At 40.3% G+C, this 23,553-nt stretch overlaps 1 protein-coding gene across 6 annotated transcripts in view; it reads left to right on the top strand.

Moving 5' to 3' along the window:
- MYLK (myosin light chain kinase) overlaps positions 1–23,553 on the top strand; it is a 324,445-nt gene that overhangs the window by 278,106 nt on the left and 22,786 nt on the right. For all 6 annotated transcript variants that reach the window (XM_073305128.1, XM_073305130.1, XM_073305127.2 and 3 more), the window contains 6 exons: positions 3,446–3,748; positions 8,172–8,204; positions 8,305–8,398; positions 9,797–10,000; positions 15,682–15,899; positions 21,681–21,804. In XM_073305128.1, coding sequence (XP_073161229.1) covers positions 3,446–3,748; positions 8,172–8,204; positions 8,305–8,398; positions 9,797–10,000; positions 15,682–15,899; positions 21,681–21,804 — 976 coding nt within the window. The remainder of the gene's footprint in view (positions 1–3,445; positions 3,749–8,171; positions 8,205–8,304; positions 8,399–9,796; positions 10,001–15,681; positions 15,900–21,680; positions 21,805–23,553) is intronic.

Below are 23,553 nucleotides of genomic sequence, written 5' to 3'. Positions count from 1 at the left end.
AGCTTTGCCCTTGAGCAGCCTAACCCTTTCCCTTGGGAGTTCTTGGGGCCATATAGGCTCAGGAGCAGGCAGTGTCCCTGCCTGATGCAGAACCCTACATGCTGGGTTGCTCAGTATTGCCAACCCCAAGTGTTCAAAAATCATGAGTAAGGCTCACCAAAAATCACGAGAGTGGCTCTAAAATCATGAGATTATGTAAAAACAATAGATTTGGTGTTCTTTTTATTTACCGTCCACTTTTTGAGCCTTTAGGGTACCCTGGGATCACATTTTGAAGCTTTCTCCACAGCCACAAGGACTAGAAAGTTACTTTTTTTCTTTAAGAATGAAGGCTGAAATCATCATATATCCACTTGACTCTAGGAGCTGGGGCTTTAAGGAAAACAATAATTATCATGAGACTTATGACAAAATTGTGAGAGCTGGCAACACTGGTTGCTTCTCTCTCTTTTTGAGCTAGAGACAAAAATAGCCAAAGTCGTTCCTCTCTGCCCCCGTTCCTGTGTGGTGAGAGAGACAAGTTTTCAAGTGTACAGAGAGCTCTTCTTCTCTCTCTCACCCACCTTGTCTCTCTAATATCTTGGGACCGACACAGCTACAATAATGCTGCATGTAAATGGTGGTGTCCGTTACCTGTCAAGTTACTGTAAACTGTGTAATTTACCCACGGGTTTGTGGGTGTACATTGGTGTAATTTATACTCTGAGGGGAGCAGAATGGTGGTGGCAGTTTACAGAGAGAAAGCAACCCACAGAAACAAGCAACGTAAAGTATTTGTGATTGTCCCTTTGGTCCAGTATTGCCGTGGTTGACTTAGGCATAGTTCTGTGATATCTTTAAAAAAAAAAATGTTATAGTGGTTATGTAACAGTTGCGTGAGAGCCGTGAGCTTGGGTTGGGAGCTGTAAAATGCGGAATCGAAAGGAAGAAATAGGGGGGGAAGAGTGTGTTTTACCTTGCATCATCTTGTACCCTGATGCTGAATGATGGGTCTCGAAGTTAAGGCACTGGCTTAGGACTCAGTAGATAGAGGGTCAATTTTTCTCTCTGCCACTGACCTCTTGTGTGAACTTAGACAAGTGACTCTGTGCCTACGTTTCCCACCTATAAAATGGGAATGATGATCCCCCGCTTTGTCCGTCTTGTCTATTTAGATTATAAGATCTACAGGGTGCGGAGAGTGTCTTACTATGTGTTTATACAGCACCTCACACATACTCGCCTGTTGTACCAATGTATATCTTACATAGACATCTGCATCGCCACAGAATGTCTTTTTCCACCTATTCCCTTTCACCTCCCCCAGCACTTATTCTCTTTTCCTGATGTTACCAATCAACCTTTGGCCATTAATTCATCCAGATCATCATCATCATTATCTTGTAGATTTTACTTTTAAGAGCAGTCCTGAGAGGATTACTCCAGCACAAGATATTCTGCATTCTTTCAGGTTTTCTGAAGAATTTATCATAATTCTTTTTAATAAGCAATTTTAAAACAAAAGTGTCAGCATCTTTCCGTCTCAGAAAAGCATTTATCTACTTAACTTCTGAGTTAACCATTACATTTAATTTTGAAAGAGACAGGAAAAATGAGAGGCTTCTTTGTGTCATTAACCAGAGCAGCACCCAAATGGCACATAGAATCGTAGGACTGGAAGGGAGGTCATCTAGTCCAGGCCCCTGCACTTGCGGCAGGACTAAGTATTATCTAGACCATCCTTGACAGGTGTTTGTCTAACCCGCTCTTAACCCGCTCTTAAAAAGCTCCAATGATGGAGATGCCAGAACCTCCCTAGGCAATTTATTCCAGTGCTTAACCCCCCTGACAGTTACAAAGTTATTCCTAATGACCAACCTAAATCGCCTTTGCTGCAATTTAAGCCCATTGCTTCTTATCCTATCCTCAGAGGTTAACAAGAACAATTTTTCTTCCTCCTCCTTGTAACAACCTTTTATTTACTTGAAAACTGCTATCATGTCCCCTCTCAGTCTTCTCTTCTCCAGACTAAGAAAACACAGTTTTTTTCAATCTTCCCTCGTAGGTCATGTTTTCTAGACCTTTCATCATTTTTGTTCTTCTTCTCTGGACTTTCTCCAATTCATCCATGTCTTTCCTGAAATGTGGCACCCAGAACTGGACACAATACTCCAGTTGAGGCCTAATCAGCGTGGAGTAAAGTGGAAGAATTATTTCTCGTGTCTTGCTTACAACGCTCCTTCTAATACATCCCAGAATGATGTTTCCTTTTTTTGCAACAGTGTTTCACTGTTGACTCATATTTAGCTTGTGATCCACTATGAACCCCAGATCCCTTTCCACAGTACTCCTTCCTAAGCAAAAAGAAAAGGAGTACTTGTGGCACCTTAGAGACTAACTTCCTAGGCAGTCATTTCCCATTTTGTAGGTGTGCAACTGATTGCTCCTTTAGGAGTACTTTGCATTTATCCTTACTGAATTTCATCCTATTTACTTCAGACCATTTCTCCAGTTTGTCCAAATCATTTTGAATTTTAATCCTATCGTCCAAAGCCATCATGCAGGCTTTATTTATGCAACTAAGAGCTGAAGGAGTGAGCCCCTAATTGAGAAACAGTTGCTCCATGCTTAAGGTTGAAGTTTAAAAAGCCTATTATATAAGCCTGTTTGCACACATCCTATCCCAACCCATGGTAGAATTTTTTCAGGGAAGTTTTTTAAAAAATCAGAAGAGGATATTTAAACTCTGCATGTTGAAAGAAAATCTCTGTTGTTGAAACTTTACAATTTTTCATTACTGGTGGGGGATGCTACTTATAGGCCCGATTCAATGTCCATTGAAATGAATGGGAGGCTTTCTACTGAGTTCAGTGTACGTTGAATCAAGCCTTATTGCTTCTTTGTAGCTTGGCCTACAAATCTAGGCAGGAAGGATGGTCTTGTGATTAGGGTGCTAGATTGGAACTCAAGAGACCCTAGTTCAATTCCCTCCTCTGTTACAGACTTCTTGTGTGACCCTGGACAGGTTAATTATTCCCTCTGTGCCCAGTTCCCCATCTGTAAAACTCCTCACAATGCCACTCTGAGATAAAATCATAATTCTTTTTACTTGCCTTCTGGTTTTTGAGCCTTTTAGGTACACACGTTTTCAAGTTTTTTCTCTGCAACCATATAAACTTGCTTCTTTAGTGGCATGACTCCAGGAGCAGGAGCTTTAAGGAAGCACAAAACATTCTGAGACTGTCAATAAAATTGTGAGAGTTACCAACACTAACTTTAATAAACAATCTATCAAATGTATAGCATAGATCTAACTAGCTGTAACAATTACAAAACAAAAGAGGTCAAAATTGAGGATGAGTGGGCTCTGTGGATCAGGTGGGGAAATAACAATTAATGAGGGAGTAGGTAGCAGAATTAATTTGTTTGATCTAATGTATTTTTGCATGTGTGTCCCCATTTGCAGATAAACCTGATCCCCCAGCCGGAAAACCCTGTGCCTCGGACATACAAAGTTCTTCCCTCACTCTCTCTTGGTATGGCTCTTCTTACGATGGCGGAAGCGCTGTGCAGTCCTACACTGTGGAAACCTGGAACTCAGTGGATAACAAATGGACAGATCTTACTACTTGCCGTAGCACTTCTTACAATGTCAAGTCCCTGCTGGCTGACAGGGAGTACAAATTCCGGGTGCGAGCTGCTAACGTGTATGGCATAAGTGAGCCCAGCCAAGAATCAGAACTGGTAAAAGTAGGAGAGAAACAAGAAGGTTAGTCCTTACTGAGAAAAATGATTAAACTCTATTAGATAATGGCCCAGGATTTTTCAAGGTAGGTACAGCCAATTGCCAATATACATTTGCATACTGGTGATTTATGAGTGTCAATTCCTGAACTATATGACTGCTCATGCTTGATGTGAGGCATTTTTATGCTTCCATTGAATATCTGAGCAGATCAATTTTTGTGTCTTCCTAACTTGGAAAATCTGGGCCAATATTTTTCTGTCTGTTTTATGAATGCAATGAATTTTGTGTCAACTGCATTTGTTTATGTATGTTTATCTATATTTGTTAGCAAAAAGAAAAGGAGTACTTGTGGCACCTAGAGACGAACCAATTTATTCGTCTCTAAGGTGCCACAAGTACTCCTTTTCTTTTTGCGAATACAGACTAACACGGCTGTTACTCTGCAACCATTTGTTAACAAGTTTCTGTAGCTCAGGATACTTGTAGTGAGATATGGAACATTTCACCCAAGAGTTATGGGTTCAGATTTAATTCTATTTGAGAATGCTGGTTAGTGACTTTTGGAAAATGAATCGGTGGCCTCTGTCTACTTTGTAATGGAAACATCACCAAAAACATCACCACAATTAACACCAGCTGGTACATTTGTTGGCAGCCTCAGTGGAGAAGCTAAGGGCAAGGAAGCTAGATTAACCTCTCATACCTAGAGACTTCAGATCCAAAGCGTGTTAGTGAGTCAGCGTGGGAGATTTTGTGCCACAGTTGCCCATGAGGTGCCTGATCAGCAGCCAGAAGACTTCAGTCTCCAGCGCTGTGCTGTCAAACTGGCACCTTATATGAGTAGCCAATTTTTTAAAGAATTTTTGAGCCAGTTACCATTCTAGAATATTTTATTCCTGTTTTATGTGCTCTTGGGGATATTTTCCGCCACCATTCAACTTTTTTCCCTTGACCATTTATCAGCAGAGAAGTTTCAAAGAGAAGAACTGAAGCATCCTGACACTTACACTGAACAAAAGCCATATGTTCAAAAAACAGAAAAACTCAGAAACAAGCATTGTATGCACACACATAGTGTACAATATGGAGGACCTCTTTTAGGTGCTTGCAGGGCACTGAAAAGTCCAGAATTGGAAAATAAAGGAGAACAAATTATTTTTCCGTATTTCCTACTGCCTGTTTTTGGGATTTGGATTATGTGTTTCACTTCTCTCTTCCTGTTTTGAAGTACATTATATATGCAGTGCTTTGTGTTCTTACCTGGTTCAAATAAAGTCAGAGAGAGTTTGTAATATTATCTTTTAGTGAGAGATGGGGTCAAAATAACAGCACAGTGGTGCAGCACTGTAAGACCTTCCACAGCTTTTTGGCAAATATTTCCATGCAGAAGTAATTTGTTCTCTTGCTTGAGCAGCTAAATTGGCGCTATATGCATGTATTTACTTTCTCTCATTATTTAAAAGAAAATCTGAAAGGTTGATATAAATCAAGGATCAATTTTCTCTCCAAGGGAAGAATGTAGTAAGAGTGACCATAAATTTGTGTAAAAGCTGGACAGTGCTGGCTGTTGATAACAAAAATTCCCTGTGTTGGAATGCCTCCTCTCTTTGCTTGCTGGAAGAACACACTTAGGTTTGGAAACTGTCAGACTGTTCCTTTGCTTTTGTATTTCCAAAAGTTATCGCTGGTTGTGATGGGTGGAAACAACGTATTTTTTTTAATTGAAGAGAGAAGATTTTGTTATGTCTTTACAATCCCTAGCACAATGGGGCTGGAGCACCTAGCAGGTACTGCAATACAAATAACAAATGATAACAATAAGATGGGTTGAGTAAAAAACCCACTGTACAAAGATAACTCCTTGTATCAGGGAGACAGTGTAGATTAGTGATTTCAGCAGGAGACTGGAAGCCAGGACTCCAGGGTTCTGTATGTGACGCTACAACTGACTTGCACAAATTACTTAAGGCCTAATTTTCAGTAATACTGAACCCAAACAATTCCAATGGAAGTCAGTGGGAAATGCGGGTGTTCAACACACCTGAAAATCAGGACTTCTTACATTCTCATCACTGTAAATTCCTGGCCAAGTAACTAAGGCTATGCCTTCATTGCCCAAAAAGATGTGTGTCGGAGGTTTACATGAGATAATTAACATTCATTAGTTATCTCACTGTAGAATACTAGAGGAGACAAGATACTGATAGTTTTTACTGCATTGTAACTAGGGTGTGGCAAATACTATACCATCCACCTAGTTGATCTTGCCTGGATGTGTTCCGGTAAAAACTACAGAGCCTTGTCTCCACTAGGATTTTAGAGTGAGATGGCTAATGCACATTAATAATCTCACTGTAAAAACACAGCTTTTTGGGTATGAAGACATAGCTTTAGCCTCAGTTTGCCCATCTCTAAAAAGAGGCATAATGCCTCCCTCACAGAGATGTTGAGGTCCCATGGTGTTGGTGAAGCACTTGGAGATCCTCCAATGGAAAGTGCTTTAGCAGTGCAAAGTATTATTATTATGAGAGTGAAATGAGCAGGTTGCCATATATTCACCATCAGTCCAGAATCAACATTGTTAAAGTAATATAATAAGTCATAAAGAAGCAAAGTATGCATGGCCAGCTTTGGTGTTCAGTTGGTAACACTGGTTTCCAGCTGAAGAAGACATTAGCTTAGCTTCACTGAGTTCAACCATGGGGGAGATGTACCTTTTTACTAATTTAGGACTTCCACCCGTGGACCACAAGTCTTATTTGTCCAAGTCTTTGATGCAGTGATGTGCATGTTGCGTATACAGCAAGTCTAGCCTTGGGACATTTGGCAGACGCAGTTATTGGCAAAGAGGACGGGATCTGCTCCTTCATGCAGCCCTTAAAAGGGGAGGAAAATGTGACCTGCTCAATGTAATTGTGATTTCCATAGCAGAAAATCTGAGCACAGCTCCCACAGAGTGGGGGAGGGCAATCTTCCCTTGCTTCCCTGCTACAGTGGCAGAGTGCAGACCAGTCTGTCTCTGCTGCAGGTATGTAAATATCACAAACACAGCAGGGAGAGGGGGTGATGGGGTTTCTGTTGATTGGCTAAGTCCACTCAACTTGTCTGGCTACCAGTTTGCAGACTCATCACCATCTATTGGGTGTTGAGGGGGTCAAATTCATCTCTATTGTCACATAAAGATGTCTATGTAACATAACTGTATAATCTTATTACTGTGTACCTTGCCCTCCTTCCTTCGCCCATCCCTACTATTTTATTACCAGGCACTGAGTCTAGCTTTAATTGTAAAGAACCTAGAATGTATTGGGGCTCTGTATAAATAGTGTAAATCCATTGGCACAAAGAGGTTAAGTCACATGGTTAGGAGTGCACAAACTCAGTGGCAGAGTCAGATAATCAGGTCCAGCAGTTTGGAGGGGGAGCTGCCTTGGTAGTTGTGAAACATTGCAACTCACTGATCCTCAGGCCACTGAGAACCAGCATAGTCCTAAGGAGCAATTTGAAGCAGTAACTTAGAGCAGCTCTAAATTTTGCTGACTCTAACACCCGCCCTCCAACCCCAACAGCCATTATGGCTGTCATGGATTGCTGAAGCACCTCAGCTTTATGGCTCCACCCCGTTTTCCTTGATCACCCCCACTGCAAAATAGAGAATGACACAGGGCCAGTTATGCTGACTCATCACCACTGGAGGATTCCCCCACGTGAGAATCTTCAGCTGACTTCAGTTGTGTTACTTTATTTGTAAGGATTTGTGCCTGCAAACAGTTGCACATTTGGAATTGAGGTTTTATTGAAACAGTTGGGCCTAAATGACTAGGCAATTCATTTCAGATAAGCACCAATAAATGTGGGTGCTTATCTGAACTATCCAAAGCTCTAGGTTTGCAAAATTGGCAGGACAGCTTCAAAGAACAGCCTTTCTCAGAGGTTTTTGCTTTGTTTTTTGACACTTTCAGGTTTGGATGTGAGAGTAAGAAATGTATTTTCCCTATACACAGGCATTGTACAGTTAGGAGCTTTATGGGCTTAATAATTTTAATTGTTTTATTTTTCCCTTCCTCTGAAGCATTCTGATGGCAGCCTATTAAATAATCCAGTGATCCGATTCCTTACATTTTATGTGCCTAGTAGACATATAAACCAGCTGCTTTCTCTTCAAAGGATATTCTACACTGATGACAACAGAAGTGCCTGGCTTCTGCTACCAGATTTAAATTTAGTACATTGAGATTGAACAGATTTTTACTTTATATTTAGTATGCAAACCCTGTTAGCTGGCTGCCTTTTGGTCCCTAACCATCACATTAACTGTTTACCCAAAAGATCTTAATTCAAGGACTAAGATAGCCTTCTCTAAGCATATACATCCTATGCAGACAGGAGTTAATCATCTCAATTTATCTTTCTTCTCTCCCCCCGCCCCCACGCTTTTTTATAGAACCTAAAGATGAAGCTGAGCTATCCGATGATGGTAAGAAGTTCATAATTTCATCAGAGAAAATGAATCTCTACATCTTTAATACATGTAGTATGATTTTTTTTTAATAACAGTTCTTAATCCTCACTTACAGAAGAGAAAGAAACAGAGGTCGACTATCGGACAGTTACTATAAATACAGAACAAAAAGTTGCGGAGTTCTACAATATTGAAGAAAGATTGGGATCGTAAGTAGACCATTAGGTTTCTTGTTTCAGCCCTTGGAATGCTGTGTTCCTAAGGCTATAAAGAGCTAGGAGGATGCATTCTTAAACATGTATGATATGGGACGTTACCTTCTTAGCCTTCTAGCTGGGCTGCTTGTGTGCAGTAAAAAAATAGATTCTAAAGGAGTCTGGTTTTATCTCCATAAAAGCTCTTCATTCCCGTTAATTGACACTTCAAAATAGGCATCACATGTGCTTCTGGTGAGGAGAATGAAGCCCATAAATGCTAGATGATTCGTTTTTTATTCTCTGCTCTGAAATCTATCTGGAAGGCAGAAACCCACTGTGCACTTACAGCTCCATTATATCCATTGGTGCCAATGAGATGAAACCCTACTCCCTGGTGGTAGGGTAGATTCTCTGTTGACAGTGGTCGTAATCCCCAAAGCAAAAGCATTAATAGTATTGCTCATTAAAGGTCAATGATTAAGTTGGCTGTATGTGTCAGTACTCAGGCTTGTGGGTGTCCAAATCGTATGACAGGGCACACTTTGAAGGACTTGTTTTGCTGTTGGCAATCAAGGCCGTAAGGTTCTACCTCAGTATATTCTTCTCTGTAACAAAACTAGCCATCTCTTGTTGTGTTTTCCACTTGTAAGGGTTATGGTTAAGGTGGAATTGTAAGTAAGCTCACATTAGCAATTGTAGCCTGAAGTAATGCTGGAGCCCGTAGAACAGAGGTTTTCAAACTGTGAGACATGCCCCACTGGGGGGGCATGGAGGAACATTCGTGGGGGACGAGTGGCGATGCCAGGCGATGCAGGACCTGGGCCAGCCCCCACTTCGGGCAGGGAGAGAGCACAACCTCTGCCCCGCTGCCCTAGAAGTCTATTCTTTCTATGCATGTATGTGTAACTGTAATGGATGCTAATGGGAGTAATGTGCATCAGAGGGTGAAGACTCTCTCTAATTAGGGAGCATTGAACTGCCACAGGATTTTAGATACATTAGTGTGTATAGGTGTTTAGCTTGTAGTATCAGTGTCTACAGGCACAGGTGCTTATTTTTTTTATTGTGTCTGGTGATACACACCAGTCTAGCTAAGGTCAGAATTGAGCCTTCTGGGCAGATCCTCAGCTCTTTCAGATCAGCATAGCTCCCTTGACTTTAACAGAGCCACAGCCATATACACTATGTGAAGATCTCGCCTTTTGAATGTAATGTTCGTCAAGATGATTTTGCAAATTAGTATGCCCAGTTCAGTCTTGAACAGCACTTGGACTAATGGTGTGATCATGTATTTTCAGTGCAAGATTTGAGTTAACCACTCTGAAAAAGTTTTTAGTTAAGTTTTGTTTTTAGTCTTATTAGGCCATAAAATATTAAAACCATTTCATGGAAATAGTTATATATTTTCAGGGGGAAATTTGGACAAGTCTTTAAACTTGTTGAGAAGAAAACTGGAAAAGTTTGGGCAGGAAAATTTTTCAAAGCATATTCAGCTAAGGATAAAGAAAATATAAGGCAGGAAATCGGCATCATGAACTGTCTACATCATCCAAAACTTGTCCAGTGTGTAGATGCCTTTGAAGAAAAAGCCAACATCGTCATGGTCTTGGAAATGTGAGTATAACCCTTAAGAGCACATTTTAGTTTATTGGTGCCCAGCATGTGAAGATTTCCTGATACCCTGACAGATCATTAAAAATAACTTGTCCTTTTTGTATAAAATATTATCTAGTGATGAGTGACTCTTAAAAAAGGCCAGATTTTTTGTTCTGGTCACATAAATTATCCAAATTTTGTCTAAGTGTTTATCAAAGATGTTTAAGCATCTTTGGCCAAATTATTCCTAATGTATCTCCATTGATTTCAACACAATCTGGCTAAAAATTTTGTGAGCACAGTCATGAGATTTCTGTTGCATCCTGTATCTGGTTCAGTTGGTAATATTGAAGGAAGGGTACTTTTCTGGTGTTTCTTCTCTCTGCTTCCAGATGGAATGTGGAAACATAGAGGAATGTGAAAATCAAAAATAACAATTGGAGAGAAAAATTTAACCAAGTATTTCAGAATCTTCAGGTCCAGATTGGTTCTAAAAATGAGAAAAGGGTTGGGGATGAGATTGTTACTATTTATTTGGTTTGGCAATCTCTAAACATGCATTAGATAAAGTACTACCAATTCTTTATTGAAATACTGGTCAGTCATTTTTCATGGATGATGGAATGGCTGTGGAGAATAAATCAATAAATTATAGACAAGAAAGATGTGATTCAGAATGCAAACACCAAAGCCAAATTCTAACAGAATAGTTGAACTTTTATGAAAAATTCTACTCAGCACATTTATAGTCATGTCTGTTAGAGGAGCAAAAAAATGAACTACAGTATTCAACCATTGTTAGAAGGAAAATTTATTTTTTGTCGAAGGTGAGGTCCTCTGTCTGCACCCTTAAGAGAGCCTTGTGGGTCTCCTTGGCAGAGAAGATACAAAACTTGTTTATTTAACTTGTCGCAACCATCACAGTAGTACCTATAGAAAAATCTAGACAGATGATAAATAGAGACACAATTCTAAAGTGAGTTTAATGTATGCAGACAAGATCGTATAGGTCTTCCTGGCTGTCTAGCACCCAGACTGGCTCAAAACAACCTGAGCTGCCTCTAATGTCACTTCCTAACTCATGGCCCAGACTTAGCAATTAAAGAAGGGACTGATGATGCCTGTTTAGTTTCCTTAACTTCCACCCCACGACTCTCAATCCCTGCATCAAAGCTACCATCCTTCACTCCACGGACAGCTAATCAGGACCACATTCAAAGACCATCTATGCTGATTCCTGGTTGTTGAACAAAGCAATGGTGCCCCATCTTCGCACCCTCACCAGGCCTATATACACTGTTCACTTTGTGCTCCCAGCCCACACCATCACTGAAAGTGGTAGACAAGCAACATAAGAATCACAGTACAGAGCAACATGATGGTGTTATAACTATGTGATAGCTATTTAATCTATCTTGCCATCAGCCACCATAGTTAGTATGTAGATCATAGTACATATTCTTTCACTTTTGCAGAAGACAGGGCTCAGAAGGTGTCCCTGTGCTGGAACTTCTTTCGAGACGGGAATCTGTATAATACAATGCAGCTTGGAATGGAATGTTCAGACTCCACAAGCAATGGGAGCATGCATGACCAAAATGACCGTTGCATAGTTTATCGGTGCACCTGTTTAATGTGAACGCCATATTTGTAGCAGCAGCAGCAGGAAAGAAAATCAACTCTTGATCTCTGTTGATGTTTTTCCCAAAAGGATAGGTCAATTGCTGTGGTCCAGCACAGCTGCTTCCCAGTGTGGTGCGTAAAAAGGGAAAGCAAGGAAATTTTATTGCTGGCTTGATCTTCCTAGCAAAATACAGCTTGCTTTAAGCAAAGAGACCGTACCTCTACTTGTCTTAGTTACTGCATGTTCAGACCATGTGAAAGCTATTGTTTGCACAAGCATATTTCAGAGATTGAATCCTTGTTATGCAACATGGGTGCTTAAATATAAGATGGTGCATTTATTTTTGGATTTAAAACTTGAGCAAGTTAGTGATGGTTGGAGGAGAAAAAGTCCGACTTAGTTTGGAATTGGGAGCTGGCAGGCCTCATGGAAAACAGAGGCAAATGTATAAAGGGTTCTGGATAGCCTGTGTCTCTACACAACATTAATTTTCCCCTCCACCAAACCACCCGCTATTTTAAAAGATAAGATGCATTTAAATACCACAGAGTTTAGTTATTGTAGTCTGTGTTTAGGCATGATTTTAGGTTTTAAGCTAGTTTATTATTTTCCACATCAGAGTTTACGAGCCAGAGTTTTAGAAGATCTCAACAGCCAAGCAGTTCCTATTGTTCTCATTGGGGTATAAAAATGTAGCCAGATTTTCAAAAGGGTTCATCTCCCATTTGTCCACTCCAACGAAGTGGCCAGATTTTCAACGGTGCTCAGCATTTAGCAGCTCCCATTGTTCTCTATAGGAGCTGCTATATATTGAGCACTTTTGGAACCTTAATTGCAGTGGCTTGATGGGAGATAACCTATAAACACACAAAGGTCCATTGCCAGTCCCAGAGTCTCATTCCAGGCAATTTTCCTCAGCCCACCCTGGGCTACTGCTCCCAGGGGATTTTCCACTTTGCTTCTCTATCACTCCTCCATCAGAGCATCCTGCAGGATTCTTCCTTGCCCGTTTTGCTGAGTACCACCTCCCAGCACTTTCTCCCTGGAGACCCTTTTTCCCCAGCAGGTTCCTACTGCTACCTCTCCCAGGGGACTCCCTGCTACTCCTGATCCCCCTTGCTTACTGAAAACCTGGATCTTCATAGCCCCAGGTGCTGCCATGACCTCTTAATTGGCCAAACTGGGAGCACCTGTTCTACCACAAGGGCGCTGGACCTGTTTCATTTCAAGGGGGTCACCCTGAGACATGAGCTCTTCTAAAAAATCTGATCAAGTGTAGAGCCAAATTCTGTTTTTGTATGCCATTCCCATTGATATTGTACATCCAAGAAGATAGTTTGTTTCTATATGAATATGATTGAAGACTGAAAGCCATTTACATTGAATTTAGAAATAATAGTGACAATCTGACCCACTTGCCATACAGCCAGAATCCAGCCACTTGAAACCAACCAGAGTGGAAGAACTTACCGTGTGTGTGTGTGTGTGTCTTGTGTTTGCAGAGACTTTATATATTAGGTCTCTGAGTCGATCCCCCAAAATTCCAGTGCAGGATTGTTCCCTATAATAAAATGTCTAGTGCTTTATACCCTCTTGTTTTACATGTCTCCAAAGATTTCCATTAGAAGCTTTGTCCATTATCTTATCCTCACTACCAGGAGGATTGGTTTTTCCTGATATTCAGCCTAAATTTTTCCTTTTAATTTCTTCCCAAAGTGTCTGGTTATTTCCCTTTGTACCATGCTGAATAATTCCTATCTCTCCTTGGTGTATACCCTATGCAAATAATTTGGGTGGTTTAAACCTCCATAGTTACCATCGCTTTCCTTAGCCAAGATATAGCTATTATGTTCTTTTGATTGGTTCTCATAAATCAATTCCTCCAGCTCCTTAAATCATTTTGGTTGCTTTTCTCTGAAAACCTTCCAATTTGTCAACAGTTTGTTACCTGGCTTGGAGATCCAGTGACAAGCAAATCTCAGGCAATTTGATTTCCAATATAGAAGTAATCCTGTCTCTGTAGACATTCCGGTGTCCTGTGAATTGCTGTGAAAGTTGAGGAGTAAGTGCCTTCAGATTCTTTCACTTGCCCCATAAAGCAAATTTATGTTTGCATAGACTGTAATAAACCTGAGATTATTAAAGTGCAAATGAATCCCCATTCATTTGGTATGAATGAATTGTCACAAATCAGCAAGCCTATGCATTTGGCTTGGGTATATGTCAAAATGTAGTGAATATAAGATTTCACACAAGGAAGGTCCAAAATAGATTACTTACATGACCATAGTGTCTCTCTGGGCACAATCTTAAAATAACAGGTGGCTAAAGACTGCAATTGCTGTGAGATACATCCAGAAGAATATGCTTCTCGAAAGCCTGAGCCAAAGCCTGTTGAAATCAATGGAAAGACTCCCACTGACTTGATCAGCCCTTAGATGATTATACTATTGTTCTAAATGCATGAAGAAAAAACATATTCCCTCTGCCAATGCATGGTACCTGAGTTACACTTGATCAATCCACCACCTCAAAGAACCTTTAAAAACACATCCAGAAAAAGAAACAACTCTGCTTTTCTAGTATAATATAAACTGCAGGAAATAAATGAAACACCAAGAATCTAGGAAATGCAAGCACAGTTTATCTTAATGACATTATCAGAATAGCCAGAGGAATGAGGGCCGAGAACAGCATGCACGTACATCGACATGTAACACGCCTAAAAGGATATACTAGAGATAATGGCATAGACTCTTCAAAGGCAGAGCCAAGAAGAATGGCATTTATAGTACAAAAAAAGAATTGTTCAGATTAGTCATTAGGTCTGTTTTAAGCAGTCACTGAAGTATATTTCACTTGAAGGTTTTTGTCCTTTCTTTTTAATTTATAAGGTCCTTTGTTGGGAATCCTCTTTTAACTCAAATAACATGGTTGTCTCTGACAAGAAGCTGCCTGCGTTCTCCTCTGCATTTCTTGTAAAGTACAAGGATTATATTTATTTTGGAACTGCAAAGTGCTCAAAGCACATACTTTCTGAGAACAGATGCTTTCATAAACATCTCTGCACTGGTTGCTAACATATTGAACTCATAAACTATTAGAACCAAGAAACTTCAATTTCAGATATGTTTATCTGAAACTCTAGCCATTGTTTTAGCCTTACATAGTAATCCATGTAATTATTTGAGTTTGTCAAGCATATGCTGTCCTTATTGTTTCCATGTTTAATTCTCCAATACCTTTTAGTAGAAAACTGCAGTAGCTACTCTAATTATATATTTTCTGAAACCTTATAGTTAAAGCAACAAAAGGAGTACAGAGCTCCAGATGTTTCTATTTCAATTTAATACATGAGGGACGTAGAATTTCTTACCATGTATCTGACAATTTATAAACATTGAAAGGCTGCTTTTCAATTATGTTTTCCTTCTGTAACTGAAATGTGCAATTACATTTGGCAGTGAGTGTAAATGTTGCCAAATATTAAGCCATATAAAGAGTTTGCCATATTTCATTTAGAAGAGATTTACAAGTGCCAGGGTGCTTTTTCACCATTCCCTCCCTTGTTCATGTGTCACCCACAGCATAAATACAAAGTATGTCCCATCTTTGGACATTAGTCAAAGAACAAGTTGAGTAATTTACTAAGTATCAAAAACAACTAATATTTTGTTTGTTTGATCCAAGGGGATCACAAGCAGATGTCAGAGTGTCACAACCACCTTGTCCTTCTGTTATTGCTAAATGCAATGGGGGCTGGGGGCGTCCCAGCTAAGATCCTGTCTACATGGGCTGGGACTGGTAACGAAAACGGGGTCTCAGTATGGAAAAGGTTGAGATCCACTGATCTATATCTGGCACAAGGACAGGTAAAAAGTGGTGTCTATGAATATCTCCATTACCACACAAAAGCTGTGCCTTGAAATACCTTCAAAACCCTTTAGGAACTGCTAGCAATGTGAACTATCTCTGTTTGTATAATGGAAGTGTCCAGTTTACCAATAAGTAAACATATTTTTAAATAATCCAATAATCTCCCTCCCCCACCCCTTTTTTTGTTTTTTTGTTTCAGTGTTTCTGGAGGAGAACTCTTTGAACGAATCATCGATGAGGACTTTGAACTGACAGAGAGAGAGTGTATTAAATACATGAGGCAGATATCGGAAGGAGTTCAGTACATCCATAAGCAGGGCATTGTCCATTTGGACTTGAAGCCGGAAAACATTATGTGTGTCAACAAGACTGGGGCAAGAATCAAACTCATTGACTTTGGACTTGCAAGAAGATTAGGTAATAAATATATTAACTTTGTTATGTTCAAATGACAAATTGTGTGCGGCAGGAACAGTTCTATCATATTTATTGTTATGCTCTTTCACACATAAAGAGCAAATGGATACTTTCAATTTTAATCTTCTTATTTTAGAGTAACATATTAAAACCAAGAAAGAACAAAAGTAAGACATCTATAAGAGAGCACATAGTGTATGTCTGTTCTCTGAGACAGTCTGCACTGGCCTGAATACAAAATGGCAGTCCATCTCTATAGATGGTAGTGCCGTTGTAGATCAAAAGGTGAAATACACAAAAGTCAGAACAGTTGTAGAGAGAAATCACCACATTTACCCAAAATAATTTTGAAACACTAGTTCCTTATACTTGAAATAAAACATAAAATCAAGGTCCTGATCATTTGTAGTCATTTAAAAAAAACAGTGTCATGAGATCTTTAAGAATAGGACTTGTTCTGGGAAATTTCTAGCTTGGGTAATTACATTTTACTTACATTTCCACTTCACTTTGTGTTGGTTAAAGTATTCTTCACTTAATGTCCTAAACTCTTGTGTATTGTTGTACATGCTAAACAGTTGAAGTAGGGTTGCCAGCTTTCTGATTGCAGAAAACCAAACGTTCTTACACCACCTCCTGCCCTGCCCCTGCCTCACACCTTCTCCAAGGCCCTGATCCCACTCACTCCATCCCCCCTCCCTCCCTCGCTTGCTCTCTCCCACCCTCACTCATTTTCACCAGGCTGTGGCAGGGGGTTGGGGTGTGGAAGGGGTGAGGATTCCAGCTGAGGGTGCAGGCTCTGGGGTAGGGCTGGGGATGAGAGGATTGCGGTGCAGGAAGGGGCTCGGGGCGGGGCATTAGGGTGCAGGGGAGGGGAAAGGGCTCCGGCTGGGGGTGGGGCCTCTGGGATAGGGCTGGGGATGAGGGATTTGGGATGCAAGAGGGTGCCCCAGGCTGGGGGATGGAGCCGAGGGGTTTGGAATGTGGGAAGGGGCTCAGGGGTGGGGCGGGGGGTTGGGGTGCGTGTGGGGGTTTGGGGTGTAGGCTCCGGCCAGGCGGTGCTTACCTCAGACGGCTCCCAGAAGCAGACGGCATGTCTGGCTCCTAGGCGGAGGAACCAGGGGGCTCTGTGTGCTGCCTGCACCCGCAGGCACAACCCCTGCAGCTCCTGTTGGCCATGGCTCCCAGCCAATGGGAGCTGCAGAGCCAGCACTCGGGGAGGGGGCAGCACCTGGAACATCCCTGATTGCCCCTGTGCCTAAGGGCTGCACGGACATGCCGGCCGCATCCGGGAGCTGCGCGGAGCCTGGGCAGGCAGGGAGCCTGCCTTAGCCCCACTGCGCCGCTGACCAGACGTTTAATGGCCCTGTCAGTGGTGCTGACCTGAGCCGCCAGGGTCCCTTTTCGACCAGGCGTTCCAATTGAAAACCGGACACCTGTCAAACCTATGTTGAAGAGGCACTTCTATCACAATCCCCTTTTTTGAACTATTCATAACTTCCTCAAAATTTTTTTTGGACTGAAAGTTCCCATGTATGGTGTCATTCCAAAGTGGAATCATTCGGATGGCTACTTGCCTTCATGCTCTTCGGTGGCCTCATTGCTAGTTCCATTAACGAGCATCATATATGCTGGGAAGCCATACAGCAAATAGGTCTGCTAACTGAACATCAAGTACTCTTTTTATACAGTGAGTTTCTATTTTTATCTTATACTTTGCAACAGAAGGAAAATCATTCCACGTATTAAACTAGGTACGGGCAGATTATGAACTTGCTACTCAGTTTTGGGGAGCAGTTATTCATGTAACTAATCCAACTGACTTCCTTGGGGGCAATTTATGGGAATTACTGCTCACCAGTGTAAGTAATGGGTTCATAATGGGGCCCATAGTTGTGTGCTCCCCCTTTTAAATAAAATTACACATGATTCCTTTACAAAAAAACAAAACAAGCGATTAGTGTGCAAGTAATGTTTGGAATTATTGTATTCTGCCTTTAATAGTACATCTCTGTATCCATCCTTCCCTTTCCTTTCTGTCTTAAGTCACAGAGTAGTGCAAACATAATAAGAATTCTTAACAAAAATAATGTATTAATCTGATTAGGAATGAACAAGTATGCCTTCCAGGTTTAAGGTGTGGCTATGCTCTGAAAAGAGACTATGTGAAAGTGGTTGAATAAAAAGGTACCAATCTGCTTACTTTACTCACTGAAATAAAAATTGACCGGCAGTTACTCTCCTGTTAGCACTATAGAGTAAACAAAGTTCTGGGATGGTGAGCTGGGTTTTGTTCTGGTTCAAGAATCATCAGCAGAAATGTTAATTAAGTTCCAATACTGAAGTCTTTGTTGGTGAAGTGAGAGAGACTCCAACTTGACTGTCAGATTCCAACTAGCAGCTAGGAAACCCATTTACTTGTGAAGTCAGCAGATTTGATCATTGAGAAACAGTAAACATGGAACCCCAGAATGGCATTTTTACAGTAACTTTTCCAGGTAGCTTTCACTTTCAGATCACAATTAGTTTAACCCAAGATTACCAAAAGAGAGACTGGATTCCCTCTTCTCAATGTGGTGTTCGTGTAAATAGTTTTTGGATTTTTGGAAAGCATATTGCATTTACTGTGTATTTTGCACAGTGTGATGCAAAAACGTGAATTGCTGCAATCATGTCACATATACCACATTTGCAATTATGCTACATTTTTCTCAATCATAGAAGGATGGTAGCCATGGACACCAGAATTTATCTTGATTTCATAAAACGTAGATTAATTTGTGCATGCTCTTGCTTGCAAAGTGGCATTATGAGCATTTGCCTTTTTTCTCATCTGTGAACCAAACTCACCTCTGGTGTTAATCCATGGCTGAACTGTGAGCAATTTTGTCCAAATTCACGATGTGGCATATGTAGCAGTTCCTACAAAGAGAGACTACCATACTAAACAGGCCAGATGAAGGAAAATAGTGCTTTACTGATCAGTAAGACTTTCACAACATTCAGCTCAGACTTCTTCCAGTAAAAGAAAAACATTTTTTATTAGCAACAGCTCTAAGCCATTCAAGGTTGTTTTGTTACATGGTTTTGTTTAGTTCATTCTTCTTTGCAATTGCCTACTTTGACAGATTGTGAGCATTCTAATGCACCTATTTATGATTATGTTGGAACACCCACTGACTTTAATCGAAGGGGGGTTAGGACCCTTGTTAGAACTGCAATCTATTATTCTAATCCGGCAGACTTTACTCAATCAAAAGCCCTCATAAAGAGAATGGAAGTGGAGACTGCATCGATTTGCAATATAATATTATAACTTTCTTTTTAATTGTTTTCTAACCAGTAAAAATGTAGTGCATCTTAGCTTTCAGTATTTGAGCTAACTTAAATTAGTTAAAACCAGTAATCCTTCCATAGTCATTTTATGCAGATAATTAGTTCTCTTATTCTATTGTCAGGAAATACCAAAGACGTAGTGGGATATTTTCCTAACCTTTTTTGGTGTTCTTAGAAGCTCATGTAAAAAATTTGTTCAAGATAAACTTTGTGGGTTCATAGGATGTGTGTGTGTGTGTGTGTGTGTGTGTGTGTGCTAAGACATTGTTTTTTGAAAATCAATTAGTTATGCACAATGCAGAAAAAAAGGCCAGTTTCCAACTAATTCTTCAGCATTAGATCTCACTTAAATGGTAGCCGAAGCCAGGGTTCTTCCTATGTACCAAGCTTGTAAAAAATTGGCCCTCTGTGCAAAATGTATGTGGCTTTTCAGTCACTAGAAACTGACATCCTTTGCACTGGATAGCCCTGGAGGTCTCTGTTACTGCAAGGTTTCCTGAATTAGCTTGCTATCACCATTTATGAGAAGAGGAAGAAAGGATTTTTTAGTGTGTAAAATGACAAGATGAGGGGAATGTGAGTGAATTCACCATGGTAGTGCCCAGTGTATACTTGCAGGAGAAAAGGATGGTTAGTGATTAGCACAAAACTGATTCTGTCACAGGCTTACTGTGTGATCCTTGGGTAGATGACTTAACTTCTCTGTGCTTTGGAGGTTCCTGATCTATAAAATGCGGATACTAATGCTTCAAAGGGGTGTTGAAAGGTTGTATGATTAGAGTTTGTAAAGTGCTTTGAGATCTTTAGATGGAAGGAACTGTAGAAGGTCAAATTAATTATAATTTCTTAACCATATGAACTGATGATCATGCAGGAATGATAGTAAAATGTGGTTAATTGTGTCTACCAGCTGGTTCTGGCAAATAAATATATTCTGTATTAGCGCTTTGTTCTGATGGTCAAGTAAGTCCAGTTGTAGTCTAGTAAACGATTAACCTGCTGATAATTTTTTAAGTTTTTGTTTTAATTGCTATAAGGGTGCAATGCTTTGTAACCATGATTGTTTTAACATTAATGGACTGGAGTCTATTACATCTTTTTCCCCTCCAATCCCTTGTTTGTCTTTCTATTGAGATTGTAATCTCTTGAGGCAGGGACAGTCTCTCCTTCTGTATTTGTACAGTACCTAGCATTATGGGGTCCCAACCTAGGTGTTACCTTCATACAATTAATAAATAATAATAACTATAGTAGGGCAGCGGACCTCATTTGCACCAAGCACTGATTGCCCAGGTTATCTTGGAGTCTGAACAAGAGCTGGTTTCCCAAACTAAATCCATTTGCTCCAGTATAGCCAGTAAACATAATTTCTTGGTCCTTTGGGCCCACTTGCACTTGATCATTTCCTTTTTCCATTCCTGGACATCCTTGTTCCCTGCCCACTTTCTTCTTGTTGGTTGCCTCCCCACTTGCACTCTTGCTTCTTTCCTCTTCTTCCTTCTCCAGGTGTTTGGAATGGACATGGGCTAAAATGGGCACATTTGGATTTCCTAATAATTCCCTACTAAATGGCTTGCATGGTGTTTCACACCTTCCTCTAGAAATGTTATCTGAAACTGGACATATGTGTAGTACAAATAGTGGCGCGGTTGTTGCTTTTGCTGGCAATATGGCACATGTTCGCTTCTATTCTGTATAGGTTTTGTTCCATGCTCATCGCTGCAGTATCTGAGCACCTTCCAGTAAGGCATTAAGCGACCTAACATCTGTCATGTGTGGTGCTTTTTTCCCCCCTCTCTTTCTCATTCTCTACCTGGGCATCTTTCAAATTTAAACAAGCACCAGTGGCAAGGCACTGATTTTTCTCTACTGTTTTCACTTAATGAAATATTTTTGGATGCCAACAATTTTTTTTGTTCTGCATTTATTACTGTTTCACTTTGCTTTGCATTGCAAGTTGCCAAGGCTTTGATAAGGGCAATGAAAAGTCCTCCAGTTCTAATCTAGCATCTGTATTCTTTGCTGGACATGCTCTTGTGGAGCTATCTAAGCAGAGATGGGCCCACCTACCCACAAACGTTTTGGGAAAGTCAGATCTGAATCCAAACATCACTAGCTGGGCCCATCTCATATCTTCCCAGTGTGTGCTGGTAACCCTGTGTATGTCTTATTTAGAATGCAAATTCTTCAGGGGAGGAACTCTTTATTGTGTGTCTTGTGCAGTGCTGAGTGCATTTGTGGTGCTTAGCAAAGAAGAATTATTATTTGTTATTCGTTCATGAGCACAGGAAGACATGAGCTGGCCAAGCTAGTAGCAGCTCAGTCAATTATTTACCTTTTTGGTGAGGGAGTTTAATAACTAACCTATAAATGTGAGTGCAAGCTGTTAATTGTACTTTCAAAAAATATACAACCGTTAATGTTTTCCTCTTTTTTTCTTCACAGAAAGTACAGGTTCTCTGAAAGTTCTCTTTGGGACACCTGAGTTTGTGGCTCCAGAAGTTATAAACTATGAACCTATTGGATATGCCACAGATATGTGGAGTATAGGAGTTATCTGCTACATCTTGTGAGTACTCTTGCTAGTCTTGGGCCAAATCCTGGGAGCTTCTGAGCATGCTCAACTCCCAGGGACTGCAGAGGTGTATGTTCAGGATTTGAGCTCTTATGTTTTGTAATCATGAACTACAGGATGATCAATGAACACTAACATGGCCCCAGTCAGACATGTGTTTTCTGAAGAATCCCAGTGATAAATTTCAGGATTGGAGCCTTCATGAGTTTAGCCATCTACAATTTCACTTTTCATTGTGGGGTTTCAGAAAAATACAGCTTGTTGAAAGAATGTTAAGTTAACATAAGTCAGCAGCAGTCCATGCTCACTTAAAAAGACATTGTCAAAATGTCTTTCATATGGTCCTTAAATATTTATCCTTCCCTGCTGCTTAAAAGGATCTCCTTTGTGTCTTGAAATCTAAATCTGTTTCCTTGCATGTACCTTGACTTGTTATTGAAGGGTTGCTTGTGAATCCCTGGGTTGCCACCATTGACGTTACTTATCTTAGAAATCAGAGCATGGAAACATTTATGGTAGAAAAAGAATATAGGTGAATTATATGTATTTAGCCAATATACACCAATAAAAATGACCAGTTACATTTTGAGTTTCTCCAATCCTGACTATATCCTTTGAAAATCTTTAAGATGAACTAACAAATCCCAGGGATGCTGCACCAGTTTTAAAAAGATTTTTAATGCACTATTTTACATCTATCACTGGATAAACTAATTAATTTTATAAACAGTTTGTATCAACCTAATGCAAATGTGAGGTTGGTTACAGTTTCTACTTAGATGGTCTTTTTATGTAGGTGATGGATTATATACACTCACGATCTTCCAGCAGATATTTTTAGAAGAGTACATAGGTGAACAGGGTTTTCATTCTTGCATGTGAAGAGCAATAAAAATGATCTGACTCCAGCTTTGACATGTTCAAATGTGATGTTATATAACAAATCAATATAATAATTCAGTTGGGAACAGCTTCTTTCTCATCACAATATCACACTCTAAGTCTATTTATTTATGATTCTGTAATAGGATTGCTCTGTATTCTTGAAACTTCCCACTTTAGTAGCAGGGAAAGGGTTTAGTGGGTTCTTCCTGATCCGCCCACTCACTGAGACAGGTGACCCATTATCCCATCTAGTTATAAGGGAGGTAGGAGTGGTTTTCTAGTGGGAATGGATCTAGGGTGTTGGCTGAGCAGTCCTAAACCAGGAACCCGAGGGGCAGCCATGTCCGCGGAAGGTTTGAGCAGAACTTTATCTTATTGTTAATTTGGTGTTAACGCCAAAGTGCAGGGAGTGTATGACTCTGCACATTGTGTAGACTTTGCTTTAGAGTACTATATGAAAGGCACATGCTCACAGGGTCCTTTCTTTTCTTTTCTCAAATCTTATCTGCCTTTTAAGAAAATGATATTATTAGACTTTAAAATAAAAAAGAAGAATGCCTTGGTCAGATATTCAAGGGCAAGATGTGTGAGGCAATGTCTTTTATTGGACCAGAGAGACAAGCTTTCCAGCTTACACAGAGCTCTTCTTCAGGTCTGGGAAACTAACTCAGAGTATCACTGCTAAATACACAGTGAAGCTTAGGTAGTTAACACATTTCAAAGTGTCATTCACAGTGAAGTGGCCATTAACAGCTCTCCAGTCAAAAGAAGGAAAGGAAAGGGGCAGGGGGCATATGGAGAGCAGTTGGCGGGTGGGGGGGATTGTTAATGAGTTACAGATTGTTGTAATAAACTTAT

This window comes from Lepidochelys kempii, chromosome 11, assembly GCF_965140285.1.
Source record: "Lepidochelys kempii isolate rLepKem1 chromosome 11, rLepKem1.hap1, whole genome shotgun sequence".
NCBI lineage: Eukaryota > Metazoa > Chordata > Testudines > Cheloniidae > Lepidochelys > Lepidochelys kempii.
The sequence above is the reverse complement of the archived record's forward strand: the minus strand, read 5'-3'. Positions and strand labels throughout refer to the sequence as shown.